Raw genomic sequence first — 22,200 nt, 5'->3', positions numbered from 1 at the left:
ACATCACCGTCCAGTTGAACAATGTATGCTTTGTGACTGCATGCTAAATCTATCACGATCATATGAAGCAAAGAGCTGTGAAGTTTGAAGGTGTGGCTGAGTTTTCTTCTTGTATGAGGATTTTCTCTTTCAAACACATGTGACTTCAGAAAAAAGTAAGGCAATATGATGAACTGATATGGAAAACTGAGAACTTTCAGAAAATCTTTGGATGAGTGCACAGCACTACCCTATTGTAGAAGAACTGCATATATGGTAGATAGTGAATGAGAGCTTGGAGTTTGGGATCCTTCTGACCAATGTTACTGCCACAAGAAATATAACTTTCTATATCATGAATTTCAATGAATCCAATTTTAACGGTTCAAAGGATGGCTTCATTGATAGAGAGAGAACATTGAGGTCCCATGGAACCGGAGGTTTTTGTACTGATGGTTTAACATGCCATGTCCTTTTATAAATTTAGAAACCAATGGATGAGTTGAGATGGAATTGTCGTCAACTGTTGCATGGTAAGCTGCTATAGCGCTAAGATGCACTCTCACAGAAAATGTAGTGAGGCCTGACTCGGAGAGGAAAAGCAAACAGGTTAGCAATAGTTTGGGCTTGCAAAAAAAAACCCAAAAAACAAAACAAAACCGGGTCCAAAGCATATCGATATCATATAAAAAATCTTTTCCATTTGAAACCACAGGCTTTCCTAGTTGACAAATAATTGGCCGAAACTATGTTGTCTTCAATCTCCCTTTGCAAAAAGAGATTAGCAATTATCGAGTGTTCAACATCCAAGCCATAAGGCTGAGGGATGGAAAGTTTGGATGAAACAGAGTTCCTTCATCTTGAGTTAACAAGGCAGGGTTTTTGTCCCTAGATGTACAGGAGGATTGCTGGAAAGCTGTCTAAAGACTCCTGGAAATCACACCTGCCTGTCCATGCTGGAGCTATGAGGATCAGATGAGCTTGAGCTTGTGGCACTTTCTGCAATGTCCTGGCAATCAGTGGTATCGGCAGAAAATTATGCATGAGGTCTGTGTTGTGAAATGGAAGAGCCTCTGGTTCTGATGGAGTTCCAGGATTTGTGGAAGACCAAGAACCTCTTAACGAATATCTTTGTTTTTACGTACATTTACATTGAGTGTGTTGCCTATCTTTTCTATAAATCTAGAAAAGTGAGGTCTTCTGGGGAAAGGTATGGACTGGAAGATCCGCAAGCAGGTCAGTAGGTATTCATGTCAAACTCTTTCAGATCCCAAGGGGATAGGTACACTAATCCAGGACCTCAATAATGAAGCAGGTGAATTGAGAGGTTCTCTTGGCTGTGTCTGAGGGGAAAAACCCTGGTCTATCACCTCGGAACAACTTTACTCTGCTGGAACAGAATGGGATAATGAAGAAACCCTGAGGAGGGGGGGGTCTGATGATGTATTCATTCTAACAAGGGAGACTGCGTTTTCCTCCTGTGGAAGAACTGAGGCAATGCTGGAGAGAAAAGAATGGAAATTACCTTGAGTCTCCATAATCAAAAAGGTAAAGAGAAATGATTCACCAAAACTATCTGGTCAAGCGACTGGTATGTCCTTTGACCTGGCGTGAGTAATGGAACATCTTCAGAAAAGGGAATGAGCTCCTATTCCTGAATAGGAGGCTTATTTGAGGTAAGTGGTACCATCCAACTTATTGGGTCTGGCATTTTCAAGCATAACCCCTCTGCGGAGAGCAAGGATGGGGGTAAGGGCTCTGGTAATAAAGTAAGCTGGCAGATGCAGGAGATCTACTCCTGGATGGACCAGGTGTAGGGTGCCCATTATATAGTTGGGTTGGCAAATTTGTATGAACTTCTATATCAGAGGCTTGATGCATTGAATGAGACTGCAATTGTGTCTGTGCTTTTGTCTTGGATGGTGCCGGAGATATAAGCTTTGATGATGACGAATGCTTCGACACCTCGGACAAAGAATGCTTCAAGTGCATAGAGTGGCTTTGCTTTGATGAAGCTGATGTTGAGCAAGGATGCATTGATGACATATGCTTCAAATGTCTCAAGACTAGTTGTAGCAAGAAATGCTGAGGCCTTACATGTGCACGCTATGCATTGATGGGTCATGCATCAGTGGTGCCAATATACCATGCATCAATGGGGCTGCTGCACTATGCAGCAGCAGCATTGATGTGTCAAGAGGAGATAATGCTGATGCACTGTTCATCGAAGATGTTGGTGCACCTTGCTGATGTACTATGACTTGATGGTGCTGATGCTCAATGCGTCGAAGGCGCCAATGCGCTGTGTGTTGACAGCACTGCTGCACTGTGTTTGGCCTTATGTTTCTTCAGTCCTGGTTGCTCAGTTGACTCCACGGAGTGATACTGTTTCTTCCTTGATGCAGGACAGTCAGTACTACTCAACTCTGAGGCTTTGGCCTGCTGTGCCAATGGGGAAGGTTTTAAAGGAGCTCCTGCTCAACATTTGTCCCTGTGAGGCAGATGATGATGCACTGTAGGAGGAAGACAGATTGTAAGCTTCCGAGAGACTTGCACAGGTTCTCCATCCTGTAAGCCCTGGAATGTTTAGAATGTGGGGATATTCGACAACAGGCATAACAGTTCACCTGGTCATGATAGTGACCAAGGTAATGATAGCACAATTCATGTCCATCATTGAAGGACATTATATTACCACAGATACAGTTCTTAAAGCCACTTACAGTGGGTTTTTTCTTGCCAGACATCTTTGAAATGGCAAAGCTTTTGCTTTTTTGTAGTACTGAAATGTGCTGTTGTGGTGCTGCAGTGGCAGCAAGGCAACTAAGAGTAAAAATTGAAGAAAGGTAAAAAAAAATGTAAATAATCTAAAGATTTTAGAGAAAAGTTATCTGGAGAGACTGGGTACACATTGTGCTTGTGCTCGGTCAAAAAATGACTGAGGCAGCTCACAAGTCAATGCCCACACAGGAATTCCTGCACCTACTCAGTAGAGCTAAACGTTCTGCTAGCTAGGAGAGCTGAGTCTATTTGATGCTGCTGGATATTGTTACCCACATATCATGGCTAATTCAGCCTGCTTTCAATGGAAAATGTTAACTTTCGGGGTCAGGCATTTCCTAATGTTTAATGCTACCTCTCTTCCTACTGGATGGACCATTAAGTAGAAGAGGACCAAGAAGGCTCATCTGCACACTGTTCTCAAACCTCTCAATCCTTTGAGTGAAGATCAACTTACTGGTGATTGAAGAGGATTGGTAAGTATTGCTTTGGGAAATCTCAGGACTTTAAAAAGTTTGGAGAGAGGTGAGACCAGGGTTGGAGTCCTGCTGTCGCTCCTTGTGACCTTGGGCAAGTCACTTTACCCTCCATTGCCTCAGGTACAAACTTAGATTGTAAGCCTTCTGGGTTAGGGAAATACCTACAGTACCTGAATGTAATCCACTTTGAAGCGCTGAAAAAAAAAGGTGCAAAAAGCGGAATATAATTCTAAATAAATAAATAAAAATAATTAAATAGTGGGATATATTCTTTAGAGTTTGTGTGTGTCTGAGATAAGCAAGGCAGAGGAGTTAATTCTAGTGCCTGTCTTTCCCTCCAACCCACCCCTAGCTCAATCCTTGATTTTTAGCTGAGACACTTTCTCATTAAAAATCAATCAGGCACTTATCAAATCATACTGTTGCACCAGCCCTTATTGAGAGTTTAATCATCCCTTTATAGGTCACTAGCAGATTAATTAGTGAATACACTTATACATTTAAAGTACTCTAATTCCAACTCCCTTAGCAACCTAAACTTAACTAGGAACTCAATAAAATTAAGTTGAAGGCAGCAGTCCAGCAGCAAGAGGGGGGGTGGGGGCCTCCCACTCTTTTGCATAGAGTGTCACACGTATGACTTTTTACCCGCCTGTGAGAGATGGTATATGTGCACCTGGAGCAAAGAGCTCCTGGCTCTCAGAGAATGAGTCCAATCTCTGGAGGCTAGAGTGGCAGACCTGGAGGAGCTGAGGCAGACAGAGGGGTACATTGATTAGACCTTCAGAGACATAATGGTGAAGTCCCAACTCCAGTCTGGAAGCCCTGGTGCTGTCTTGGATCAGAAAGGTCTCCTGGTTGGAAAGCATAACCCTGGTGTAGCAGTAAGTGATCCTGTAGCAAGGTCCTGCTCTCCAGGTGATGCACGGAGGACAATTCTCACAGGACTACTGCCTAGAAAGAAAGGGTTAGGTCGGCCATCATAGTTGGTGATTCAATTATTAGAAATGTAGATAGCTGGGTGGCTGGTGGACGTGAGGACCACCTGCTAACATGCCTGCCTGGTGCAAAGGTGGCAGATTTCACGGGTCACCTAGATAGGATTATAGACAGTGCTGGGGAGAAGCAGACTGTCATGGTACATATGGACACCAAGACCATAGGAAAATGTGGGAGGGAGGTTTTGGAAGCCAAATTTAGGATTTTAGGTAGAAAGATGAAATCCAGAACCTCCAGGGTGGCATTCTATGAAATGCTCCTGTTTCACGTGCAGGTACCCAGAGGCAGGCAGAGCTCTGGAATCTCAATGCATGGATGAAATGATCATGCAGAAAAGAGGGATTCAGTTTTGTAAGGAACTGGACAACCTTTTGGGGAAGGGAGAGACTTTTCCCAAAGGATGAGCTCCACCTTAACCAGAATGGAACCAGGCTGCTGGCGCTAACTTTTAAAAAGGAGATACAGCAGTTTTTAAACTAGAACAAGGGGGAAAGCAGACAGTCACTCAGCAGTGCATGGTTTGGAGGAATGTATTTTTGAAGGATACTAATGAAAAAGGAAAGTTAGGGCATCCCAACAGAGACATTCCAATAAAAGCAAAAGTAGTCTATGTGCCTATAAGTAGATAATCACCTGAGCTAAGGGAGTTGGAATTAGAGTACTTTAAATTTATAAGTGTATTCACTAATTAAAATTATCCCTATCAACTGAGAAGCAGGTTGTTAATATTTATTTATTTATATTTAGAGTTTCTTCTATACCGATAGCCGTTTGCACATCGTATCGGTTTACATACAACTAATGACTTTTGGGCATGGCCCTTACAAAGAACAGTCGAAAGAAAAGTAACAAAATAAATATAAGAGATATAAATGTGTTAAGATATATATTTATTAAGAACCAGGACTATATAAAGAGGTATCTTAGACAGCTATAGTAACAAGAACTATATATAATGCTGAGGAGCATAACAATGTATACAACAACTATAATACAAAGTATAATGGGGTGGATTTTAAAAGGCCCGCGCGCGCCGGCGCGCCTATTTTGCATAGGCCGCCGGCGCGCGTAAGTCCCGGGGCTTTCGAAAAGGGGCGGGAAGGGGCGTGTCCGGGGGCGTTCCCGAAATGACGCGGCATTTCAGGGGCGGGCCCGGGGGCATGGTCGAGGCCTCCGGGCCAGCCCCCGGGACCGGAGGACAGAGCGGGGCTGCCGGCGACAGGCGTAACTTTGCTGACAAAGGTGGGGGGGGGTTTAGATAGGGCCAGGGGGGTGGGTTAGGTAGGGGAAGGGAGGGGAAGGTAGGGGGAGGGCGAAGGAAAGTTCCCTCCGAGCCGCTCCGAAATCGGAGCGGCCTCGGAGGGAACAGGCAGCACGCGCTGGGCTCGGTGCGCGCGCTGGGCTCGGCGCGCGCAGGTTGCACAAATGTGCACCCCCTTGCGCGCGCCGACCCCGGATTTTATAGGCTACGCGCGTATCTTGTAAAATCCAGCGTACTTTTGTTTGCGCCTGGTGCGCGAACAAAAGTACACGATCGCACAAGTATTTAAAATCTACCCCTATAGTTGTCGTATACGTACAAACAAAAAATGCACTTTGAAATTCCTGTATCCCAATGCCAGGAGTCTAAGAAGTAAGATGGGAGAGTTAGAGTGTATAATAGTGAATGATGAGATAGACATAATTGGTATCTCAGAGACTTGCTGGAAGGAGGATAACCAATAGGACAGTGCTATATTAGGGTACAAATTATATTGCAATGATAGGGAAGATCAATTTGGTGGGGGTGTGATTCTATGCCAGGGAGGGTATAAAGTCCAACAGGATAAAAATCATACAAGAGACTAATTGGCTCAGTAGAATCTATATGGGTAGAAATCCCATGTGTGTTGGGTAAGAATATAGTGCTAGGATTATACTACCATCCACCTGGCCAAAATGATCAGACAGATGATGAAATGCTAAGAGAAATCAGGGAAGCTAAGCAATTTGGCAGTACAGAAATTATGGGAGATTTCAATTACCTCAATATTGACGGTAAATGTATCATCAGGACATGCTAGAGACAAAGCTCCTGGATGGAATAAACGACTGTTTCATGAAGCAACTGGTTCAGGAACCAACGAGAGAGGGAGCTATTTTAGATTTAATTCTTAGTGGAAAGAAGGATTTGATGAGAGAGCTAACAGTGGTGTGGCCACTTGGCAACAGTGATCATAACGATCAAATTTGAACTCATGATTGGAAGAGGGACAATATGTAAATCTACAGATCTAACACTAAATTTTCAAAAGGGAAGCTTTGATAAAATGAGGAAAATAGAAAAAAACTGAAAGGTGTAGCTGCAAAGGTTCAAAGTGTACAACAGGCGTGGGCATTGTTTAAAAATACAATCTTAGAAGCACAGTCAGCTGAATCCCACACATTAAGAAAGGTGGAAGGAAGGCAACACGATTACTGGCATGGTTAAAAGGTGAAGTGAAAGAGGCTATATCTTAGCCAAAAAAACATCTTTCAAAAATTGGAAGAAGGATCCATCTCAAGAAAATAGGAAAAAGAATAAGCATTGTCAAGTTAAGTATAAAAGATTGATAAGACAGACTAAGAGAGAATTTGAAATGAAGTTGGCTGTAGAGGCAAAAACTCATAATAAAAACTTTTTAAAATATATCCAAAGCAAGAAACCTGTGAGGGAGTCGGTTGGACTGTTAGATGACCGAGGGGTTAAAGGGGCTCTTACAGAAGATAAGGCCATTGCAGAAAGACTAAATGAATTCTTTGCTTCTGTGTTTACTAATGAAGATGTTGGGGACCACTTCTGGAGATGGTTTCCAAGGGTGATGAGTCAGACGAACTGAACCAAATCACTGTGAACCGGGAAGATGTAGTAGGCCAGATTGACAAACTAAAGAGTAGCAAATAACCTGGACTGGATGGTTTACACCCCAGGGTTCTGAAGGAACTAAAAAATGAAATTTCAGATCTATTCGTTAAAATTTGTAATCTATCATTAAAATCATCCATTGTACCTGAAGACTGGAGGGTGGCCAATGTAACCCCAATATCTGAAAAGGGCTCCAGGGGCAAACCATGAAACTATAGCCCAGGGAACCTGACCTCAGTGCCAGGAAAAATAGTGGAAACTATTCTAAAGATCAAAATCACAGAGCATATTGAAAGACATGGTTTAATGCAGTGTTTCCCAACCAGCTACAGCATGAGTCCTGGAGTATGGCAATTAATAAGCACCATGCAGAGTATGGATAGCAGAGCCCTGCTTTGGCACACATATCTTCCCCATTTTTTAGCTTCTTCCTTTTGAGTCCTTTCAGCCTCTGTCTTACCTCTAGGCTTTATGAGACAGGCAGCACATGCACTGAGCACTAGATGTAACTTATTGTGAGTGTTGGGAGCAGCAGCAGTGGAGGAGCTCTGGCAGCCACATGCGGCAACCAAGGCAACTGAGCTGGCTGCCTGTGCCACATTGACTTCTCCTTTTTCCTGCGTTTGTATGTAGAGAGAACTATAGAAAGACATGGTTTAATGGAATACAGTCAGCATAGATTTACCCAAGGGCAGTCTTGCCTGACAAATCTGCTTCATTTTTTTGAAGAGGTTAATAAACATGGATAAAGATGAACCGTGGTTGATGTGTATTTAGATTTTCAGAAGGCGTTTGACAAAGTCCCTCAATGAAAGGCTTCTACGAAAACGAAAAAGTCATGGGATAGGAGGTGATGACCTTTCGTGAATTACAGCTGGTTAAAAGACACGAAACAGAGAGTAGGATTACGTAGTCAATTTTCTCAGTGGAAAAGGGCAAACAGTAGAGTGCCTTAGGGATGCGTACTTGGACCAGTGCTTTTCAACACATTTATAAATGGTCTGGAAAGGAATACAATGAGTGAGGTGATCAGATTTGCAGGTGATACAAAATTATTCAGAGTAGTTAAATCAGAAGCAGATTATAATAAATTGCAGGAGGACCTTGCAAAACTGGAAGATTAGGTTTCCAAACAGCAGATGAAATTTAATGTGGACAAGTGCAAAGTGATGCATATAGGGAAAAATAACCCTTGCTGTAGTTAAACAATGTTAGGTTCCATCTTAGGAGTTACCACCCAGGAAAGAGATCTAGGTATCATATTGAATAATACATTGAAATTGTCGGTTCAGTGTGCTGTGGTGATCAAAAAAGCAAACAGAATGTTAGGAATTATTAGGAAGGGAACAGCAAATAAAACAGAGGATGTCATGATGCCTCTGTATCACTCCATCGTGAGATCGCATCTTGAATACTGAGTGCAATTCTGGTCGCCTCATCTCAAAAAAGATATAGTTGCAATGGAGAAAATGCAGAGAAGGGCGACCAAAATGATAAGGAGCATGGAACGGCTGGCCTATGAGGAAATGCTAAGGAAGTTAGGGCTGTTCAGTTTGGAGAAGAGACAACTGAGGGGAGATATGACAGAGGTCTACAAAATCATGAAAGGACTTGAACAGGTTAATGTAAATTGGTTATTTACTCTCTCAGATAATAGAACGATTAGGGGGCACTCTATGAAGTTAGCAAGTAGCTCATTTAAAACAAATCAAAGACAATTCTTTTTCACTCAGCGCATAGGTAATCTCTGGAATTCATAACCAGAGGATGTGGTTACGGCAGTTAGTGTAATTGGGTTTAGAAAACGTTTGGATATGTTCCTAGAGGAAAAATCCATAAATTGCTATTAATAAATAAGCAATACTAGCTTGAGATCTATTTAATGTTTGGGAATTTTCCCAAGTACTTGTGACTTGGATTGGCCACTGTTGGAAACAGGATACTGGGCTTGATGGACCCTTGGTCTGACTCTGTATGGCATATGTTATGTTCTTATGCTCAGTTACCCACCATTTTAATTCAGAGACTATACTATACAATGTTGGATCATAAGTGTATTTAATTTCTCTCTCAACAAACAGCTTCTGTGTTCAATTATGCATGTTTATATTATCCATTTAGTTCTTCCTGTATATAAAAATTTACACATGAACATAATCGCATACACTATATTTCTACATGTGCAATCTGTAATGCTCGATATACTGAACTTACAGTATGTCCTGTTGCTGTATTCTCCCAAATCTGTGCCATTACAGTGTTACTCAACAACGAACACCCTTCATAGAGATTATGTCCTTTTTCCTGTGTGTCTACAATGTTAGATATAGGTAGCATAGAATGCACTATCATATCTTTGATATTATGTCCTCTTGTAAAAGCTATCAAAGGGGGCTCTTTAAAAACCACAATTAAACTTAAAACATGTCAGTGTCTGTGTCATAACAATGGATTGTGTTTTATTAGAATATTTTAATACACACTCTAGTTGATTCTCAGAATGTTTTTATTTTCCAACAAGAGCTACTTTCTATGTGCATTCAACGCTCGTTTATATGCAGGTCTTATAACACGCATTGGATATCCTTGATAATAATCTATTACAAAGATCTTGTGCATGATAGATAAAATTCTGTATCTCTGAACATCACCTGCATAAATGCAGAAACTGCCCAACTGGAAGATTCATTCAGAGCCTGCTAGGCTGAAAACTGTCAAAACATAAAAGTCTATTTTGATCCATTGGTTTCCTGTTAATCGTGGTTTCTAACCTATTGCCATGCTTGTATGAAGTCCTTATTAACGTCCATGGTAAATTTTAAATATTTATCAAGAGCATAAATGTCTGAAGGCCCTGCAATGTAGGTGTCCATAGGAAAAATATGTCATCATTGAACCTGAAATAAAGGCAAATGAACTGAAACCAAACAGATATATATAAATGTAGTTCTTCAAATGTACAAACATACCGTTTTAATACAATTTAAATGACAGATGTGGGCACTTCCAGAAGTCAGAACTGAACTTGGCGGCAAGCTTTTCAGCCTGCCATTGAAGTGGTATGGGTAGCTGTTTGTTAAGCTATGTTGGGATTGTGCTATATTCTTATAGCCTATGAAGTAATGAAGAAATCATTGATTCCCCTGACACAGATTGCATTTTGAAACATGGCCTGTGTTGGGAATATGTAATAGTATTGTAATGAAGAATGGAGAAAGATAAGTACATTCAGAATATTTTATTTGCAAAAGATCAAAAAAATAAAAAAATACATGATTTGGACTTGGACTGATGATTATATGAAAAGCAATTAAGGTTTTGATAAACTGCAGTGCTTATTATGATAGTCCATTAATCATTTATTTGGAATACTGTGATTATTTGAAAAGCATATTTTTAAGTACATATACCTAAAATACTTCTGTCCAGAAATTCTCTTACTTCATTCATCTTCTCAATTGCCATATGGCCCTTGTATCTTCAAATCAGGAAGTATATTATCAAGGTCCCACTTTCTCATTTCATCCTCTTGGTGTAAGAGGACAAAAACATATGCCATATATTTTATATGATTTAGACACTAAGGGTTGGATTTTCAAAGCTTTATGCACGTAGAGGGGGTTATGTGCGCCGGACCTATTTAATAAAGGCCTGGCGACGCACGTAAAGCCACGGGATGTTTATTTTATTTATTTAAAAACTTTTCTATACCGTCGCTAAGTTATATACCATCGCAACGGTTTACAAATAGGCACATAGACTAAGGTAAGTAAATGTAGGATATCGTACATTTTAACAGGTGCCAATAAAGTTCGGTTACAATTTCATAAATAAAATCATTATTTGAGTAATGTTGGTCAAGTCCAGGTATATTATTGAGTTACTATTGCTTTGAAATATTACTTCTTAAATGTAGGATTGAGTAAATTCATTCTCATTTGCATTACCCTGTACTTTCATTCTCTACCCTCCACACTCTTTAGTGAAGGCTTTTTTAAAGAGCCATGTTTTTAGATTTTTCTTAAAAGTTTTGAGATTATTCTGTAATCTGAGTTCGGGGGGCATCGTGCTCCATAGTATGGGCCCAGCCAATGATAAAACCCTTCCTCTCACTTGGGATGTGTCTAATCCCGTGGCTTTAAAAAAGGGGTGGTCCGAGGGAGGGGCAGGGCCAGAGGCCTCTGGGACAGCAACTATTTGCTGCTGTGCTGGGGGATCATGTGCTGGCAGGCTGCCAGCAGGCACAGAAGGTAAAATACAATTTTGGTGGGGTTTAGGATAGGGATGGGGGGGATAGGTTAGATGAAGGGGGAGATAGGTTAGATTAAGGGGAGGGAACGGGTGAAGGCCGCGGGTGTCGGCGCACGTAGGGTGCACAATTGTACACACCCTTGCGGGCGCCGACCCCCAATTTTATAAATGGCATATCTGCTATAAAATTGGGCGCCCATGTGCGCGCGCCGGGTAGCGCACTCATATGAATGCCCGCACGCTTCTTTGAAAATCTACCCCTAATTGTGTAAATCCATTTGTGCCCTGCTCTTGTTTTATGGACTGTCCATTCCATTCTCACTGTCATCTCAACACTATCACAACCTTTATTATCTTGTAAGGCAAATAGAAATTACACTTTTTATTGTTTACATTTGATTACAAATCATGCTATGCAAGCAGTTTTTCCAAAGTACAGACAGATCATGCTTAGCTTATTCCCAAAGCTTACTATATTAATATATTGAACATCAAAAAAGTGGCAACTTCCCCAAAATGTATCACAAAACAACTGGAAAAGGAAAGAAATGCATCAAATACTGCAATAACACATACACTCTAAAAAGAAAATATATAAATAAATAAAAAAATTGAAATAGGTAACAGTGAAAATGCACAAAGATATAATCTGCTGCCTCTCACCTCACAATGGGCTCCAAGTAGTCTTCAGAGACCATCGCTAAGTTTCCATCATTCACCATTTCAGAATCCTGCTCTCAGAAATTTTAATACTTTATATAAAAAATAAAAACTTTTCAGAAAATATATTTTTTAATAAAACTAATAAACCTACCTTTCAAACATGCATATTTAAAACACCCCAACCTAAAAGTATATATAATTTTACTTATCTCAAAACCCATATAGCACAGCCAGTGTAGCACAACCCAACATTAGCCAATGTTTAGGCGACTACCTGTCACCTGTCTCAAGGGTTACATGAACTAGAACAAAAAAGAAAGAACAGAATCAAAACGTAAAATAAACAAATTGCAAAAATATGTCAGAAAATAAATAATACCCCCTACCTCTCTGAAGTTCTGATGTGGTCTCAACATGGCACACAAGCTCAATCCGAACTTTTCAAAACAAACTCAAAGGACTTATAAAACACACACCAACCAATCAAGATCAGCAGGCACACGTGCAACCTAAAAAAATATGGAATCTCGAAAGGTTCAACAGTCCCTAGCAAACTTGCCAATCAACTTCCTTGTTCAACCCATACAGGTACTTAGTACTGAGCTCATATATCCAACGCTACTCTCTTTGAATGAATAAAAGATCTAAATTACCCCCACATTTGCCTACAATTGGTTTTACCAAAAATGCAAACCAAAAGTATTTAAACATATGACAAGCTGACAAACAATGATCAACTAGGGGCGCCTCTAATCGTTGGCAAGAAATGGCACTGAGATGTTCAATCATTCTCACCCATAACATGTATTTAGTCTTACCTATATAGATAAAATTACAGGTGCACCATAAAATATATACAGCACCTGTACTAGTACAGGTAGTTGAAGCTCTTAAGGCCAAATTTTAAAATGGCCACGTGCGTGAAAATTGGCACTTGTGTGCGAGGCCATGCATTGCATGTGCCACGTGCATTTTCAAAACGGCCCAGCCACACGCAGAAGTGCCAATATGCACACAAGTGCCAAGCTCTGAAAAAGGGACGGGCCAGGGGGCATGGTCTGGATGGGACAGAAAGGAGGCAGCTGGGACAGCGGGAGCAGTAAGTAGTAAAATAAAAAAAACTAAGTTGTGGGAAGGGTTTAGGAGTGGGGAAGAGGGAGAGAGTTTAGGTAGGGAGGTAGGGAAGTTCCATCCCAGTCTGCCCCTGCATGTGCCGCCTGCACATGTGCGCATGGCCATCCGATTTTATAACATGCTCGTGCACATGGACGCGCAAGCGCTCCTTTTAAAATCAACCTCTTAATGTATAATTTGCCAGTATTTGTAACGGTAAAATTGTGCCATCAAAAGATTATGCACAAATGAAGCAAAATCTACAAGGATGATGTCTTCCTGAATATACTGGTACTGAAATGGTTCTTCTAGTATTAAACTCCTACTGAACCAATCTATCCTTAATATTCTATCCGTGAGTAAGCAAAAATCGGTAGTTCATCAAAAACCTTATCAAGCCGCAGAACATGCCAATGCCTATGGATACTTTTCTATACCCTAAAAATCTGGGGTGAGAAACTTAAAACATATACTGGATGAGTCGGCTGTTGTCGATGTCCAGGAACCAACAAAAAATCTCTGTTAGCCCATCTAGCCCATTTATATGCTTTGAGTATCACTGAACATGGATACCCATGATTAACAAAGTCATTTGACATTTCAACAGCCCTAACTTTGAATTCACCCACATTGGTACAAAAACGGAGCAAGGGAAGAAACTGGTTGACAGGCAAACTATCATCAACCTTTAAGGGTGACTGTTGCGTCCGGTCGCAGATGGCTGCGACCGCTCTGCCTTACCTCTTTTTCTCCCCTTTCACTCTCTTTGGGTAAGATGGCTGCCTCCGGTGCCGAGTGCTGAGAGCCTCGGCGTTTCCAGACCAGCATGGGCGTCCCCATCCACCATGCTCACTCCCGTGGCCTCCTACAGCATGAGCGCGCACATCTCCTACGCTCAAATACACGTCATGACGGGAACCTTGGGGGCAGCCCCACCACATGACGTCAGTACCTCTGGGTATATCTAGCCTCCGCTACCACTTTCAGTTAGCAAAGACTTCGCTTTGCTACTCTGACTGCTCTAAGCTGCACACTTAGATGCCACTTTCACGCTAAGGGCCTCGCTCCAGTAAGAAGCTCTAGACACCCACTCCTCGGGGGTCTCTCGCTTCCAACTTCCCTTTGGGGTTCTCACTAACTAAGACAACCGCTCCTCGGGAGTCTCTCTCTCTGTTCTACTTTCAGGATATTGGACCATTGGTTACTCGCTCCTCGAGGGCCTATCCACCTTTATATCCTGCACCACGGACCTTCGGTCCCACCATTCTACCACCAGGAAGATGCCTTCATTCTGTGAGTACCTCTACGATCTGGCGGTCCAACTCCACCCACTAGCCCCGGCGTTACCCGCACTGTGGGCTAACACCTATCGTGAACATCTGGGTGAGACTATACTTCTGAGCCTGTTGAGTGTACTGGCACTTTGTGGATCAGTGCCTTACCTTCCTGCTTTCACCATCTATCTACAGCAGTACAATAAAGACTCTATCCATTCTATGTCTGCTATCTGTGTCAGCCTATCGCAGTGGTTCCCCATAGGGCTCCTCCCCGTGGGCGGAGTCATCTCCATTGCGTCCAAGGGTCCACAATGCCTCAAACACAACAGTGACAACTGCGATAATTCAACAGAGTGTTATGGTCAGTTGTTTTTTTATAAATTGAAGGAATTACTCTTTAAAGATACCAAAATGTCCAAGTAAGGAAATGATGTGGCATTCAAGGAAAATTAAATTTCAAGTTGGAATCACCTATATTTAACCAATCAAAAAATGTCATGAATATTTCAGACACCACTCCATAACAAAAAAATGGTGCCTATATACCAATGCCAAAATTTGATAGAAGAATCAAGCGAACAGTTTACTAGCCATTTGTTTTCAAAATGACACATATACAAAGTAGCGCCATTGTGGCACCCATGGCTACACCTTTGATTTGTTTGTAATAGATGCCATCAAATAAATTTTCACAAAAGGCAAAATGTGCTAACTCCAATAAAAAAGAAGGGGCACAAAGACAAAAGACCTTTTGTTGCACCACTTGTTGGGGGATATTGGTATACAAGGATATCACATCAATCGTCACCAATTTAAGATTATCGAAGGAATCACGATATTCTTGTAATGCACAAATAAAGTAAGAGGAATCCCTAATGTAGGAGGACAGCTTGGGGGCATAATACCGTAGAAATTTGACTATGAAAACAGAAAGTGGCTCTAAAAGTGAGTAACGAGCCAAAATGGGTCTGCCCAGTGAATCTTGTAAAGTTTTATGTATCTTCAGCAAAGTGTACAGGTCAGATGTCTTGGGATTAGATACCACCTAAAAACGATATTCTCTTGTCCATGATCGAATGAAAGCATGCCCAATAGCTGATCAATTTGGACTTTTAGCGATTTGGACTTTTAGCGAAGCCATAGAATCCTCTGTAAGTGGCAAATAAAACTCTTTGTCTGCCAATTGACAAAGAACCGCTTGTATACAGGACCTACTGTACTGCCAAAATAACTACTACTCTGCCTTTAGCCGCTGCCTCAATAACTATAGTGTTATACATTTTAATTCCCTTAATGCAGAGTATACATCAACAGTGAGATTACAAACTAGATCTTTCAAAACAAATCTTTGAAAAGTTTGTATAGCAGCATCGACGGGACTAGAAGCCACCCACTTTGAAGAAAAAGCAAGAGAATGATCAGTCATTATAGATGATGCTGAAAAAAATAGCCTCAAACGAAGAGAGCTTATAACTTGTACAAACAAAGCTCAACCTCAAAAGGATCTAAACAATTGGTTGGTAAAAAAGGAGAGCCCCTTTTGCTACATTTGTTCTTGATACAAGACAATACCTTTTGAGAAAGATTAATCACTGTCGATTAAGCGCATGTTATGAGTTAGAATGATTGAACATCACAGTACGATTTCTTGCCAATGATTAAAGGTGCCCCAAGTTGATCATTGTTTGTCAGCTTGACGTATGTTTGAACACTTTCGGTTTGAAGTTTTGGAAAAACCTAGTGTTGGCAAACGTGAGGGTAAGTTAGATCTTTTACTCATTCAAAGGAAGCAGCATTGGTTATATCAGCTCAATACTATATACCCATAGGGAGGTTGAATGGCAGAGCTTGCTAGGGACTGTTGAACCTTTTGGGATTCCATATTTGTTTTGGTTGCACATGTCTGCTGATCTAGATTGGTTAGTGTATGTTTTATAAGTCTGTTGAGTTTGTTTTGAATTGTTCAGATTGAGCTTGTGTGCCATGTTGAGACTGCATCAGAACTTTAGAGGGTAGGGGTATTATTTGTTTATTTTCTGACATTTTCACAATATGTTTATTTTTTGTTTTGTTTATGTGTTCTTAATATTTTTGTTCTAGCTCGTGTAATCCTTGAGACCGGCGACGGGTGATCACCGAAACATTGGCCAATGTCGGGTTGTGCTACACTGGCTGTGCTATATTGGTTTTGAGATATATAATTTTACTTATGTCAGAACTTTAAAGAGTTCATATAATCCTTGAGACAGGTGGTCGCGAAAACATTGGCCAATGTCAGGTTGTACTACACTGGGTTGTGCTACACTGGCTGTGCTATATTTGTTTCAAGATTAGTTAAATTATATAATTTTTTGGTCATGGTGTTTTAAATATGAATGTTTGAAAAATAGGTTTAGTAGTTTTGTTAAAAAATATTTTTTTCTGAAAAGTTTTATTTTTTATATAAAGTAATAAACTATAACATTTCTGAGTGTAGGGTTCTGAAATGGTGAATGATGGAAACTTAGCGCTAGTCTCTAAAGATTGCCTGGGGGCCCACTGCATGGCGAGAGGCAGCAGGTTATACCTTTGTGCATTTTCATTGATACCTGTTTCAGTTTTTTTTTTGTTTTTTTTTAAGAGTGTATGTGTTATTGCACTGTTTGATGCAATTCCTTCTTTTTTCAATTTTTTTATGCATTAATATATTAACATTTTACCTTGTAGGCAGTACTGTATGATTCAAGATATGAGAGAGAGAAAAAAACAAACTTTGATAGCAGATGCACAGCTTTTGCTTGTCATTACTTACCTATAGCTTTGGTATAATGTCTAGCCCCTAAAAGTAATTCTGGAGCCCGATACCAGAACGTTACAACTACTGGATCCAAATCTGCTAAAGGCTTTAAAGGTGAATTAAATAACCGGGCGAAGCCCATGTCAGCTACAAAATAAAACATAAAAACACATTAAATGTCATCAATATTCATGTTCCTTTAATGCAGTAAATGCATACTTGGTATTGATATAACATGTGCTTACATTCACAAAAACACAATTTTTCATTTACTAGTTTTATTTTTGGTATTAAGTGTGAAGGATTCATAACAATAGTAACTGGCAAAGTGCAACCTGGAAGTGTTCAACCTTCCCACACTTCAGCATCAATTTTATAATGATAAGAAACCTGCTATTCTACTCTAGGACAGTGTTTCTCAAAACCTTTTAGATTACCCTCCCCCCCCCCTTTTTCTTTCCCCTCTGTAATACTTTGAGCCCTGCCCCTCCAACCAAACTGGTAAAATGAGCTTTAAAAAGAGCTTAAGAACCACCAAGGTCCATTGAGCCAGCATCCTGTCTCTGACCGCGGCCAATCTGGGTCATAAATAACCATCAGATCCCAGGGATAAGGGAAAGTAAGTTACACCAAACCAAACATCTTGTACCTCGGCACAATATCTCCTGTACCTCCCAGTTGGAGAACTAGGGCACCTTTTCTTATAAAGACTTGCACTCCATACCTGTAAAGTGACAGTCACTGCAGCAGTAAACTAATATCAGATAAATAGTTTGAATCAAAAAGCAAGTCCTTCTAACAATGTCAAAGGCAATTTCCTTGACAATACAATATTCTTAAAATAAAATTAAAAAAAGTTCAGTTTGTTTATAGAAGGTGGGTAAAAAATACCTCTCCAAGGGGCCGATGTAATAAGACACGCGGCAAAAAAGGCGCTCGTTATGAGCGCTGGTTTTGATCACGGTGCACGGCTGAAGCTGCTGCTTCTGCGGGATGTAAAAAAACAAATTATGCAAATGATTTGTGCGCAGAAATCCGCGCACGTACGGAAAAATGCGCATACCTAAGCACGGTTAGGGCCAATGTAATAAGCGGCAGCATCCACGCTTAAAACCCACACCGATAATCTGCGCAAAAAAGCGAGTGAATGACTGGGTCTCCCTATTAAGTGAAAGTAGGATCCTGGAAAGTATTTTTAATATTTCCAATAACTATGCTGCAGAAAACATGGCAAATATTTTCATGAGTGATAATTCACAACAATCTTGCCGCTCTTCTAGCCATGTATCTGTCCGCCCAGGGAAGCACCTACCTCGGATGCCGTGAAAAGTGCTTTGCTAAGCTGGCCACTCTGAAGTCGAGATAGGTGTTCAGCCAGGCGCTTATCAGGCCACTCATGCTCTTCCGTTTTTGGCAGAAAAATCTGCACGATTGGGCGCTCAGAAAGGTGCCTAGCTAATCTTGCCATTTGGGCGCTGAGCTAGGCACTTATCAGGCTGCTCGTGCTCTGTTTGTGGCAGAAACATCTATGTGATCGATCGGGCACCCAGAAAGGTGCCTAGCTAATCTTGCTGCTCAGGCGCTCTTCTGGCCTTGTATCTGGTTGCTTGGGCACTGTGCTAGGCGCTCAGCTCAGTGCCTGGGGAAGCACCTACCTAAGCTGGCTGTTCCAATGCCCAGAAAAGCACCTGGCTAAGCTGGCCACTCGGACACTGAGATAGGCACTCAGCTAAGTGGTTTTCAGGATGCTCGGACGCTGACATAAGCCCCCCGAGAGCGCACTGACACTTAACGTGTGCCCTGACCATGGCGATAAAAACCCCGCATTTAAAAACCTGCACTAGCATTAGCGCAGCTCCCTGCATTGCCTATGATTAGCTAATTGCCTCCTTTGCACGCCGTTAGCATACATTCACTCAGGAAAACCCACAGGTCTGTACGCGCTTTTTTCCCGCGCACAAAATCCTTATTACATCCCCTAAAAGGCTTTGCGGGGAAAAACCCATGTACAAACACGTGTACATCTGCGCACAAATCCACAGCAGCTTCAGCGCACCTTATTACATCGGCCCCCAAATATGTAGATTTTCCATAAATATGTGCTTTAAATACACTAAAATTGCAGAAGAACTCTGTCAGACAGAGCTTGCTAGACTATGCAGCCATAACCTAAATAAAATGTCCTGGTGTTTCCTCAGCTAATTCTGAGTTACCAACTTACCTCCTTTTGCAAGCATGTTGGCCTTAATAGTGTTACAAGATATGAAAATACAATATTGAATTCTATGAATAATGAAAAATAGTCAGATCCTTCTCTTGCCATAACTATGGCAGGTCTCACGCCCATCCTGTGATAAATCATGAAATTGTATCATACAATGGAATTTTCACAAACAGAACTGTCTGAAATGAATAATACTGTTGTATGTGACTTTTTTCCACTTAATTTTACAGTATGTAGCATCTTTCAAACAAGTTTCCAAGAGCAGCACAATAACATTTTCAAGATAAAATGAAATGGAAGCCAGTATAATTTACATAGAGACTGGAAATCAGTCTGCAAACGTTTTGATTGGAGAAAAGCAGTAATTTGAGGTAGAATAAGAACAAGGGAAAACCCTGAGCTTTTTTGCCTGGATGCACAGAGAGAATCAGGCATTTAAAAAGAAAAAAAAAGAGAGGTTATTCCATTTCGTGGAGCAGAAGAGGAAAATTATTATTATTTTTTTTTTTACCAACAAGGTAGGAGGATGGTGTAATAGTGCACAATACTTTATTTTATGCAGTCTCTACCTTTCTTGGCTTGGGTATTCTACACCTGTTTTATGTAATTTAACCTGTGCACGTTATTTTTATGTTAAGATTTATATTGTTTTAACATTGTGTGTTGCATTTGTTTTTGCTTTCTCAATACATTGCTTTAAATCTATTTTGGTAAGGCACTTCATAAATTAAAATAAAATAAATGATACAGACATTTGAGCAACAAAGGCAATAAAAATGGCAGTAGCATGTAGTGAGAGAAGAGGCATGCAGGAACAATTATTTGGAAGAATTTAACAAATTCAATGGTTATTTAAAAAATGAACATGCTATCTGATTTATTTTACTATTACATTTAAAGGGAAGGAAAGTTTGAGGGGAAAGAGGAAGACCAGGGGATTAGTAGCTATATACAATTGTTCAGTATTTTTGGGGTTTTGGCATGTATCCCCAAGTCAGTTTAATAGCTTGGGGACTGAATGACTAAAGGGAATCTGCACAGCGTTACAGAGCCTTCCACCTAGAGGCCACTGGGTTCAAATCCAGTTCAGTGGCTTTTATGAAATAAGCTGGTGGCCTCTGTTCATTTCCAGGGGCCATAGTATAAATGACCCCCATCAGACTCATAGGAATCTGTGAATTCTGCTGTGGACACATTCAGCAACAACCAGGAAGTGCCAGCTGCGCTAAAACAGATTGTGCTAAGTGGTTGGAAACAGCAGGATGCACTCCTGCTGTTCCTCTTGCCAGGTCTTGGTGAGTGGGGATGGTGCGGCATTCTGGGTTAAGTGGTTAGGTTTGTGGCATGCTTAGCTGCTGAAGGTATGCTCTGCAGCTGTGCATGCATGCAGCTTCCAGCAAACTGTGGTTACCATGTATCCAATACATGAACCTATAATTTCTGTTTTGATTTTGTTTTTTGTGGACGTCATAGTTTCCTCCTGCTTCTTTGGCCTTCCAGTTCGGTCAGAACCAGGGCTTGGATCTAGCATCACATGCCTTCACTCAAAATTACCCAGAGATTTTTCCATTTTATATCCCCTTCCAATTCACTAAGTCCAGTTACTGCAGACACAGTCCTATGCTGGGGATCATGCACTAGGGCAACTTCCAGAACTCTGCAATCATGATCCCTAAGGCAGTCACTAGATGTCGTTGATTTGCAATGTCTCCATTGACAAGCAAGCTGAATTAGTCACGACATGTGGGTGATGACATCTGATGGCGCTGAATAGACTCTTCTCTTATAGCTCATAGAGCTTTTGCTCTGCTGAGCTTTCATGGGAGTTCCCGTGTTCATGAGTCCCTCAGTCTTTGTCATCCGAGCTCCTGGATAGTCATATACCCTCTTCTATAAGTTTTTGATCTCTTTAGACTTTCTTTTAACTCAGCTACTTGAGTTGCCTCACTGCCTCAACAGTTCCTCAATAGCACTTTTCAGTGTTTAAAAGAAAATCACTCAACAAATGGTTTGAAGAAGAGCGTACCCAGTGGCTTCAAAGACTGTGTGCGTGGAAGGAAGATGTTGGTTACTGAAATCTAGGCCAGACCACAACGTTCCTTATTGCTACCACTGCAGCTGGATGTCTCCAAGGATCCAGAGAACTAGGGCCTGGAAGATTGATAAGTTGCACAGGTCAGTGAAAAGCTGGAGTCATTCCTCCTTTCAGCGTGTGCTGAGTTGAGCAGGAGCTCCTTAAGGAAGGCTCCCTCTACTACAGCACAGATCTTTGCAAGCACTGCCCCTTCAGGGTCAAGCAAGACTCAGAAGTGTTGGATGCAAGGATCTCTAAGACCCTCATAGGCCCTGACATAAAAAGCAGTGCTGTGCATCACACCTGGTAGTGCAGTCGAAGCACAGGTCAGGTTCTGTGCTATTGATGTGCTGGCCCTTAGCGCTGATACAGAAGTTGTCGCTGTTGACGCGATTGGTGCATCAGGCCTTATTACAACTGATACAACTGTTTCCCATTTTGATGCTGGCATAACTGGAGCATCAATCCTCATTCCCACTGACACATTCGAAATGGGATCGAAATGCAAGAGGCCCTGAAAAAGGCTCACTACACTTACTCACTTCCATCTCAAGTGCCATGTCTCTGTCTCAACTTCTGAAGCAAGGACTTCGTCTGGACATTCTGGTTCAAATATGTTCCATGGTGCCTCTAGTTTCCATGCACCCAATTGATTCAGGAGGGGGCTCTTCCCTGGAGCCAGTGGGAACTTCTTATGAAG

The 22,200-nt window shown here is 41.3% G+C and overlaps 1 protein-coding gene across 2 annotated transcripts in view; it reads right to left on the bottom strand.

The window, feature by feature from the left end:
- The window catches only part of CDK8 (cyclin dependent kinase 8), a 449,399-nt gene that overhangs the window by 59,948 nt on the left and 367,251 nt on the right, over positions 1-22,200 (bottom strand). For both annotated transcript variants that reach the window (XM_029602572.1, XM_029602570.1), the window contains exon 6: positions 17,218-17,349. In XM_029602572.1, the coding sequence (XP_029458432.1) occupies positions 17,218-17,349 (132 nt within the window). The remainder of the gene's footprint in view (positions 1-17,217; positions 17,350-22,200) is intronic.

The sequence above is a fragment of the Rhinatrema bivittatum genome, chromosome 5 (assembly GCF_901001135.1).
Source record: "Rhinatrema bivittatum chromosome 5, aRhiBiv1.1, whole genome shotgun sequence".
Taxonomy (NCBI): domain Eukaryota; kingdom Metazoa; phylum Chordata; class Amphibia; order Gymnophiona; family Rhinatrematidae; genus Rhinatrema; species Rhinatrema bivittatum.
Note: the sequence above shows the minus strand (reverse complement) of the source record. Positions and strands in the feature narration are given on the sequence as shown.